General features: G+C 32.1%; 1 protein-coding gene across 1 annotated transcript; it reads left to right on the top strand.

Moving 5' to 3' along the window:
• The first annotated feature begins 4634 nt into the window (after positions 1-4634).
• LOC137402581 (fucolectin-1-like) lies at positions 4635-8446 on the top strand. Its single transcript, XM_068089085.1, has 3 exons — positions 4635-4836; positions 6834-7022; positions 8208-8446. Exons 1-3 carry the CDS (start codon positions 4635-4637, stop codon positions 8444-8446), a joined length of 630 nt encoding a protein of 209 aa, XP_067945186.1.
• The last annotated feature ends 2708 nt before the right edge of the window (positions 8447-11154 follow it).

The raw sequence follows: 11154 nt of genomic DNA, 5'->3' as shown, positions 1-11154 counted from the left end.
ACATGATTCAATAAGACTGCAAAAATAGTAGCCTATTGAAAAAATATAAGGCTTTGTATTTGTTGAAATCTAAGACTAACGTTGTTAAGCGGCTTTGTAGTGGAAATATTGTGTTTTAAGATATTTCATGCAGGAGTCACATGCCGTTCACACTTAGCTGATGGAAATGGTATTTTAGAAATTCACATTACTAATTAATGGTTGAACAGTTACTGATAACAAACAACTGTCAGTCAATTTTAAATAGACCTAGATTTTGTTGCCGCAATGTACAGAATTTTTTGAATTTACAAGTATCATCAGATGGCCAGCAACATTTTCATAGACTCTCAACACAAACTACTACACCGCTTTCACAATGAAAGTCCATGAAAGGCTTTATTTAGGGTGATTGTCCATCCCGCATGCGATTGGGCACTCTAATCAGTTTAAGGTGTTTAATAGGCTACTCTCTGAACATTGATATATATATATATATATATATATATATATATATATATATATATACATATATAACAACATGTACAGACAGCCATGATTTCCTCTTAGCCTTTTAGCAAGTTTTGTCGCTTTTTATCTTGAAACGTTCTGGCTGTCAAATCAGGTTGAATGGTTAAAACGACTGCAAATGATAAAAAATTCTGATTATCTGTAATAAGATTTTGTGTAACTTTATCTTTAATTGAGCTAGGAAAGGGTATCAAAGTCTCTGCAAGCCAACGTTTTGTTATATTGAGTAATAAAAGCTACAGCTGAGTATATAGTTATTCCGCCGGTTTCTAAATTCACTCAGCATTTTTAAACTGTTAGGCCAAAAAGATAAATGACACTATGATCAGCCCTACTGAAAATGTTGAGTAAGCAGAGCATTAGTGACGATGTGGATAAGCAGCCATAATATAAAATAAAACTTTGCGGTAAGTCTTCCAAAATAAAAGTTTGCTAGACATGAAAGTTTTATAGAAAGCTGGACTCATTTACCACTCTGACTTTGTAAGCAGTTCAACAACTAAACTATTTCGGTTATTGCTCAACCAAATTTAAGGTTATCATCGGATCGTCAAACACTCGATTTTTAGCGTGTTTTGTTTAATTTGTTGTAGATCCATTGTGGCAAAATAGTGTCATTAAATAAAAATGTTGGTGTCGCATGTTATTAAAATTAAAATAGATAAATTTTGCCAGTATACATGAAACTGCATTATCCCACGCTGTCTAAAAACAAGCTGGAAGTATTATAAAGTGGCTACATGTTTATAAATCACTGTCTCTAACAACAGCATGTGCCTTGACATGGACATTAGAAACCCTACAATGAATACCTGAAAGTTAGTAGAGTAGAGCTACTTGCAGTTTTATATAACGTACATAAATGAGCAAAAACACAAAATAAGTCTGAAATATTTTAGTGCAATGTTTCTTGATATAATCAATTACTGCTGATCAATCAAATTATAAATACCGGCTGGCCAACTTTATATGCACCTAACTGATTTGTCGTTTTTCAATGAATGATACGAAAAGTGGCTGATCATCTTTCGATGCTTGCACATGAGCTGATCGCAATAAAGTGTTTGACGTGTGAATCAGGAAATCGTTGTTAATCGCAGTAGGAGTTTTCTACCCAACCATGTGGTGCGGAGTGTACAAACTTCTTTCGTGTTTAACACTTCAACAATGGCAACAGATAAAATTCAGGACTGGCAGCCGTAAAGAATACGGTGAAGCATCATCTTTTTGTGTACTTATTTATGTTATATATGTGAAGCGCCCAGCATTTGTAATCTTTAGTTACACAGCCCATGAATACCTGTCATTGTGAAACAAAGGAACTCATCATGTAAATCAACTTCTATATTGGTATTTATGTATCCAGATTAATGTAAGAGCATTATACACCTCTTACGGAACTACTCATCCCCTTTTATTTAACCATTTTTGATATGATTAGGAAACAGCTTTCTGGACTCTTGGTAGCCTGACACGCCGATTTGTTATTCCAACTTCCTAGCACCTGCTATTTTACTACTTAGCATAATTGTTATCTGCTTCTTTGTACTTACTCGCTTACTTCCTAGGAAGCTTTGCAGCGCCCAATCGTCTGTGATCTACGAATGTGATGATTGCCTGACTGATTAGGCAAACATATATAAGCCTGCGTAGATCAGAAACAATTCGAATTCCATATTTTACTCACGCTCTACGTATCACTCTGCTCTTGTATCACTCTTTATATTTTTAGACTTGCGCAATTAGTATCAGCCATTGACTTGATTAGCCTTCATATATTTTATGTTTTTGCAATTGAAAGTTTAAATTTTTAATAAATATAATCTGTTTTTAAGTTTTCAGCTAAAACAAACCAGTCTAATTCTTGACATTAAATCTACACCTGAAATACAGTCCTTTAAATTCGCAAATCATAAACCAACTACTTGAACCACCAATCCAGCACTTATAGTTAATAATCTTTTTAAACAGAGGGTCATTACATATAGGATATCTTGTTTTGAGATCTGAGCACATTTACGTGCGGTCTTAGTCCCAGAAAGCATTAAACTGATATTTCGAGGTAAACCTTTATATCCTTTTAAATGCATTTAATCAATAAAATCCTAGCAACACAAACAACCCTCAGTGTAGGAATAATTGCTTTCTATGCAATCAGTCAGAGATTGCCGCCGAGCTCAATCAGTTGAACAAGTGTAGAGGCTGACTATTTTAATCGCTATATCACTTTAAATCTTTTCACCAGAAATGCTGCTTCAACCTACAACAACCGTTTTACAAGGTAATTTCTACAGATTTAACTTCTAGCTCTTTATTAGTCTCTTTTAACTTACTGTTATGAATTACTTTCCATGTAACCTTTTGATCTCAGTTAGTACTCTATAAAACACACACGTCGAGGGTTTTATGGGTCACTCGCTTATCAATGAATATTGTTCTTTATTTGCTTGTAAACTCAACAGCTTACGCCTTATTAACATATTATAGAGGCAAATAAGATGATACTCGGAAAGAATAGTAGTTTTGCACATAATTTGGGAAGTTTTACTAAATTTATATTTAATGATGGCCTAAATTAAAAAGTGTTCACTTTTTCAAATCCAATGAGGAAACATAGAAAATAGTGGACATTTATATATTTCTTAAACATGTTATTATATAATGTTATACGATAACAAATTGAGTTTTTTAGACAATGAAAATGAAATGAACAGCTTGATTGTTGTCAAAATTATACAATATGAATTTGCATTATACAATAAGAACCAGAAACATTATTTAAAAGCTTTTTTGATCCAGCGCTAAAGATGAAAATTAGCTTTAAAATTGTTTTGCTGTGAATGTTGTATGAACAACTATTTTTGTAAAGACGTCACGGATGAATGTCTGCCTATGATGAGATGAGTTTACAATTACAATGCGTGTGAGTTATTCATTATTCATGATATCTACACTTGACATATCAAAACAGACTATATTAGTGTAAGCAACTTGCTTCAGTTTACCAATCTCACATCAGCCTATGTAGACTCACTTTTTAACTGAAATTTTTAAAATCAGTATATAGATCTGCAAATTTGAAATATAACGACGAAGTATTGGCTTGAGTAACTATGTTAAGACCGCTACTGCTATTTTGCAAGTGTGTAATTATTTGCTGCTAACAATTATTTAAAGATTTTGCAAAATACCATTTTAGGTGCTAATTGAATATTTCAAAGTTCCTGAGCTAAATTACTGAAAAACAGTAATGAGTTTGTTTACTTTTTATTTCAAATCTGCTCCACTTTGGGCTATACAATCAACGGTTTTAAATACCAATGTTTGATGAGACAGCCAAAAACTTTATCAAATATGTACCGTAAGTATATGAAAGTTTACTCAAACCAAATGCAAGATAACATAAAATGTACAAATGAGTCATTCAGCAAGTTCACAGTAATTGACCAGTAAAGTACAGCTGCAATAACAAGTCTAAACAAGCTCAATTCACTAACTAAACCTTAGAGAATAAACACGTCATCTAAAAAACATTGCATCTTTAAAGACCTCAAAGTGCGCCAGTATTCGAAGGCACAAGAACAGACAAATCATGAAACACAAACTTCACATGACAAAAGATGAACTGTGCAAGCACCGCCTCTGCTTGAACCCTCGTACTATTATAACATATCATGAATATAATGTATTTTATTATAATCTAATATTTTATATTATATAGTATTTTCTCATTTCATTCATATTTCATTTTATTACCATGTAGTATATTATGTATCATAATAAATATTATATTGTAAATGAAACTAGAATCACCCCTTTACGACGCACCATACCAATTTCTAAAAAAGATCAAGTTTGTGTTCAACATTACTACATGTATATTTTCATATATGATGAAATCTAATATTGTAGACATTTCTATGCTAGGAAATTATAATACATTGCATTATATTAAATTGTCGAATATTATTCTTCATGATACTATATTGTATTATTATATAATAGTATGTCATAGTACAATGCTAATTGTAGGGTATTTAGTGTTCATGTGTTGCTGCATCACCTTGATTAGTGCAGCATGCGAAGTAAGATACCAAAGGACAGCCATTTTGAAAACCACACCGATGGAAAAAAGACCAGCCATTAGACGATCAATTGAATGCGCTACTGAATGCGAAGCTGCATCTCATTGCCAGGGTTTTGTACATAAGGAACCATTTGATTGTCAGTTTATCGACACAGCAGAGAGAGAATTTCTTGCAGAAGCAGCAGGCATCGACTCAACTGAAGCATATGTAATTTATCTTGACACCAGTGTAGCAAGAGGTAAGAGTGTGCATTTGTTTAAATAGCAAATTCTCTCCTATTTTTTTAGATCAGTTTTATCTGCCACACTTGCCTTTTTTCTTTATAAGTAGGAAAAAACTATTTGAAAGTTAGTAGAGTACAGCTAGCAATTTTATCTAAAATACAAATAGAGAAAAAACCCAAAATAGCCCTATGAAATATTTTAGTGCATTATTCGCCGGTATCTTTTAGGATAAAATAAAAACTATCGTTTAGTGCTTCCGTTATATGTTATAGCTGATTTTACCCTCTATTCATTGTCATTTCATCTATCTATAGAACTCATACCTGTATTCCTGCGCTTATATAATACTCAAGCGTTTCTCCAAATTCTCTAATGAGTAAGTTATTCATTTTACAGAAGACTTCATCACGGTTTATGTTTAATTTACAAATAATATTATCATTGTGTTTTGTGTGATCTACGTACGTTTATGTTTAGAACTTACATGTTTATTAATACTCTCTATCACCCTCATATATAATAGTAACTGCGCAGGCTACCGTAACAGTTATATCCGATAATACAAACTTATATCGTGTTGTCCCCTGCAACAAGGGCAGCGGATACAACTCAGTGCTGACAACTGTAAAAAATATGGTGAAACTTCATCATTTCAGAATTATATGAATAATTAATTTGTTGCCACCTTGCAAATCAATTATGCATATAATAATTGCGCATTACCATCACGGAGCTGCCAAGTCCACGATTATTGATCAGAATGTTAGTTTAATACATTGAAGGGCCATGAAGTAAAATGATATGATATTTGTGGTGCCCAAATTTCAAATGTTCCATATTAGCATTACTGAAGCATTACACACTTCGAGTCAATCAGAAAATAACTACTTTGAGATTGCCATTAAAATACCGTTACCCAGTTTGGAATTAAAACAACAACTATGAAGTTGGTATAAATGTTATTATTTTCCAACAAAAGTTATTAACAATTATATTGTTCCGCAAAATAACATAGTTATGTTTATCAATCTAGATTGGTGGATTTAAAGTGTATATGTAATATATGACTAAGAAACATCTTTTAGTATTTTCATTACTTTTTTAGATGGTCTTAAGCTCAAATAATTAATTACCATTGGATTTATAGAATTTACATATGTATACCTGAACTTTTACTGTTTATGTTTATGTTTAAAATGTAATTTTTTTGTCATTGCCAGACATGTTAACTTCTTATACTAACAATGTTAGATTCCAAATACTGAATGGCTATACAACTCATTCATATGCTACAGATATGTTTAAATTCTTAAATACCAGATATCCACTGCCTGATGATTTCATCTGGTTCTCACTAAAACTGTATTGTTAATTTATGTAATATTTTTGCTACAGAGGTAAAATGTTAAAAAACTAAGATGTATACCTAAATAATATGGTTTCAACTCATCCTTGAATACATTTTTGGTTTTCCATTCATGACACGATATGGCCATACCGTTTCATTTATTAACTTTTCATGGCTCCATTTGTAAAACGGCTTTAGAATAAAGATGATTTTGGTCTGCCCAATTATAGAATAGATTTATTTAAAATACTTAAAAAGCTTCTCCATATGAATACTGAGAGTTATTCAGAATCTAAAATACTTTATATAAAGAAATATGAACAACTGACTAGATGTTCAATTTTAAAATAATTCAATAATCAAATTCATGTTCACAAGACAATTATTTATAAATTCTTAAAATTTTTTTAAAAGCTTGAGATAAAATTTTTAACTTTATGATGTCTCACTGTCAGCCAACTCTATAATACTGTGTGAAATTATCTGTTATAATTTTCTTTGAGCAAAGTAAATACATTAATAAGAATATGATTTGGCAAACAAACATACCAATCTTTTTAAATTTAGCTCAGATTTCCTAACAAGTAGGACAACCTAGACAACTTAGACATGTGAACAAAACATTTTAATTTATGTGAGACATGTAAATGTGACTTTTTGCAGGAAAACCAGCAGAAATGATTAGTACAACCGACCCAAAATTTGGAGCCGAGAAAGGAGTAGACGGAATATATATTCCACCAGGAGATGGATCATCTTCACTTTTTGCTACAGAGAGCGAAACAAATCCCTGGTGGCGAGTAGACCTGCTGGAGAAATATTGCATTTGGGGTGTCAACATTTTAAATAGAAGTAAGCTTGCAGGCCAAATTACAGATAATTTTTAACTAAACTTGAGCTAAAAAAACTCTAAACAGGTTTCGAGTCTGATGGAACAATGCTATAAGCATTGTACAAATATATTTGAAACATTACTATTCTATAAATAAAATGGAGAATAGTAACTGACACAGTATACGATGACTACAAAAATAGTATTGCGGAAAGATACTGCTTTGTATTAGTTGGAGTGTAAGAGTAAACGTTTTCAACCGACTTTTGCAGTAAAAATTGTGTGTTTTAGTAAATTTTATTTGAGAGTCACATGTCATTCGTATTTAGCTGATGGGGATCACATTTTATAAATTTTATTACGTATTACCTGTTGGTTAGTTACTGATAACAAACAACTATTAGTCAATTCTATATAAACATAGAATTTAGTGCGGTAATATACAGAATATTCTTAAGTTAAATGTATCATCAAATGGTCAGCAACATTTTCATAGACTTTTAACACAAATTATAGCATCGCTTTTACAATGAAAATCCATGAAAAGTTTTATTGAGACGAATTGTGCTTCATGAGTGCAATTATGTATTTTTGCATTTCTTATCGGATGGGTGTTTAATAGGGTGCTTCTCGGGAATTGATGTCTATAACAAGAGAGACAGACAGCCATGCTTTTCGCTGAGCCTTTTAGCAAGTTTTGCCTATTTTCCTTTTGGAACATTTTGGCAGTCAGATCAGCTTGAACAGTAAAAATGATAACAAACAACAGAAAAATATCAACATATTCTGATCATTGTAATGAAAATCTGTCAGTTTATCTTTAATTGATCTAAGAAATGGGAACATATTATTTGCAGACCGGTGCTCTGTTACTTTGTGCAATAAACATTAAAATTGAGTATGTACTTATACCGCTAGTTTCTGAGTTCACTTTACATTTTTATACCTCTGAGCCAAAGAAGGTAACTGATACTGTGATCAGCCCTACTGAAAATGTTGAATAAGCAAAAAATTAGTAACACTGTAGATAAGCACCAGCAAAATAGAACAAAACTTTGCAATAAGTTTACCAAAATGAAGATTCAGTAAACATAAAAGTTTCATAAAAAGCTGAACTCATTTACGACCTCTGACTTTGTAAGCAGTTCAATAAACAAACTACCTTGAAAAACTATCTCACCTTCTGAGTTCTTATCTAATTTTAGGCTGGGGTTATTACTCCCGTTCAGCTAATGCCACTGTGACAATTGCTGATGATGCCACAGATTTATTCTACAGCTCAGAAAAAGCAGCAAACTTTTGCGGCGGACATAATGGGCAACTAGAGCGATATTACACCGTGATTAAATGCGTGTCACCAATTAATGGTCAGCTTGTTCAGATTCAGTTCATGATTACAACTAAGATGAACTTATATGAGATTGAAGTGTACGCTGCTCTGTAAAGAACACCGCAATGACATCAATAACTAATATGGTTAAAGATATCTTCAGCTACATGTAGCATTGATGACAGTCCAAAAATTCGTTGCACTCATTTAATTAGTCAAGTCAGAAAAGTGTTGTATTACTTAATGCTAATCTGTTGTAAACATTTGCTTGAGATGCTAAAACGGTAGCTTTTTATATATAAATAATAATATAAGAGATGCTTCAGCAGTTTTTGCATGTTTTTGTAGGTGATCGCAGTTATTGTTTAACCAAGTTTAAGGTTAGCCGTGGATCATCAAACACTTGACTTTTAGTGTGTTTTGTTTAATTTGTTGTAGATCCATTGTGGCAAAAATGTGTCATTAAATAAAAATGTTTGTGTCAGATGTTATTAAACACATTATGCCAAATTTTAGGATGTGATGAAATGCATCAGCAACTGAAACACTGCATCAAATAAATTTGGTCAGTATACATGAAACTGCACTATCACTAGCTGTGTAAAAGCAAGCTGAAAGTTTTTAAATTTACAGCATGTTTATAAAGCACTGTTTCTAACAACAGCATGTGCACATAAATGTATATCAAAAACCCTTCACTGAATGCATAAGAAAGACACCCAGCCTCAACTAAAACAAGCTTGTATTCAAGACTATTGTACATATATTTTCATTTATAATGAAATCTAATATTGTAATATTAGATTTCATTATAATATTAAAACATAATATAACAATGAAACAATATTAGTCATGGTTTTAAGCGGCAGCATTATGAGACATTGCATTATATTTCATTGCAGAATGTTATCTTTCATGATAACAAATTGCCTTATTATTAGAGCTGCACAACAATTAAAAAAATTAATCTTGATTAATGACTGGTCTGAACCAGTTAATCTTCGATTAATCTTAGAATTAATCTAGCAAAAACCTGCATATTCGAAAACAAATAACACAGGTACATATAAATTAATTATATTTGAGACAATAATTGTTAACAGGAGTACAGGTTTTGTACAATGTACATAAGTTACAATGTAATAATTATTATGAATATGAAAATAGTCCACGAAAGTCTATATTTAAGCCAACCAAAAGTCGAGGCAGCACCGTTCATTCGCATTTACTGAATGAAGAGGTGCCCTCTTCCTACATACAATATTTCCAGGTTTAGAGAATAGCCCACTCACCGGGGACAGTAGTGGTGGTAGTGAGCAGTAGTAGTTATTGTCTGCAACAGTTGGTCATCAATTCTGAGCACTATGATAAGAATTAGTTAAATGATCTCTTAATGATGATGTGCTGTGGTGGCAGAAAAATTCTTTGTGACATCTTTTGCACTTTACTTTTTTGTTTATGCTTCTAACAACGTATGAACGAAGGACATTTGTGCGCTTTCATGTTTCAATAAAGTGCCAACCTTATAATACTATTATTCTGAAGCTGAAATATGATTGTGAGTTTACTTTTTTATTGAAATACACGTATATTTTATCTAAAATATATTTAAAAAAAAGAAACTGTAAAATAATAAATAATACTTAAACCACTTTTGTTGCTATTACCTAGAAACATGTTCAAACAACGAACCGCACGGTTGCTTCAACTAGATCGTAGAGTGATTTTCTCGTTGCGTAAAAGAGTTTAACGTTAGTGACTCATTTAGTGTTTTCATAGTTGAGTGCAAAATAATTGTAGTTGTATTTAATTAGTAAGAAAGTGTTGCTTGTCATGATGTTTAGTCGTTAGTAAATTAAATGGTAGTAACCTGCCATGTTAATGTTATATTGTGGCGGATGCCAAGCCACGAATTTATTTTTGATGTTTTATATACTCGCATATAATTACTCTTATATATTTTTGTACATATTACATTTGCTTTTATTATGTGTCTTTCGCTTTGTTAGTTTGGCCGTAATTAAGCCAACGTGTTAGCGTCTCTATTAATAGTTTATTCTTATACGGTTTCCTACTCGGTTCCATTGTACGGTCCAGGAAAAAACATATGTACACATGTATACCTATATAGAGAGCGCTCTCACTAGAAAAGCAGAAAAATCGCAGTTCCACGACTAATGAAAATTCTTTCGGAATAAAACAAATGAAAAACTATACTCACTTCTTTTACAATTCATGCCACATGTCTTACAACCTAAATCATTTAGCACATTCTTATTTGGTATAATCAACTCCTGCTGATCATGCAAATTATAACTACCGGATGGCAAACTTTTTCTTTACCTAAATGATTAGTTATTTTTGAATGATTGATACCAAAAGTGGCTGATACTCTTTCGGTGTTTGCACATGAGCTGATCGGAGTAGTTTTTTGCTTGTAAATTAAGAAATCATTGCAAACTGCCGTGCGAGTTCTCTACCCAACCATGTGCGACCGAGTCTAAAAACTTACATCGCGTTGATAACCTTAACGATAGCAACAGATAAAATTCAGTACTGACAGCCGTAGAGAACACGGTGAAGCATCATCTGTTCATAATTATATAAATAATTAAAATGTTGCCATTTCGCAAATAATTTATGCATATAGCGATTACACATTATGACCTCTCACGATCTCTCATGGGGCTGCCAAGGTCACTATTATTGATCTAAATTGTTAGTTTAATGATTTGAGGTGCCGTGAACTGAGATGATGTGATATTTGAGGTTCCCAAATTTCAAATGTTACAATAGCAAACAAGTAGTGTTGTAAAGTATAA

The sequence above is a fragment of the Watersipora subatra genome, chromosome 8 (genome assembly GCF_963576615.1).
Source record: "Watersipora subatra chromosome 8, tzWatSuba1.1, whole genome shotgun sequence".
NCBI classification, from domain to species: Eukaryota; Metazoa; Bryozoa; class Gymnolaemata; order Cheilostomatida; family Watersiporidae; genus Watersipora; species Watersipora subatra.
This window is presented reverse-complemented; position numbering and strand designations above follow the sequence as displayed.

Coding starts and splice junctions, on each gene's coding strand:
- LOC137402581 (XM_068089085.1), top strand. CDS start 4,635: ATGGAAAAAAGACCAGCCATTAGACGATCAATTGAATGCGCTACTGAA. Junction 4,837..6,833: donor TGACACCAGTGTAGCAAGAG/GTAAGAGTGTGC, acceptor GACTTTTTGCAG/GAAAACCAGCAGAAATGATT. Junction 7,023..8,207: donor TGTCAACATTTTAAATAGAA/GTAAGCTTGCAG, acceptor ATCTAATTTTAG/GCTGGGGTTATTACTCCCGT.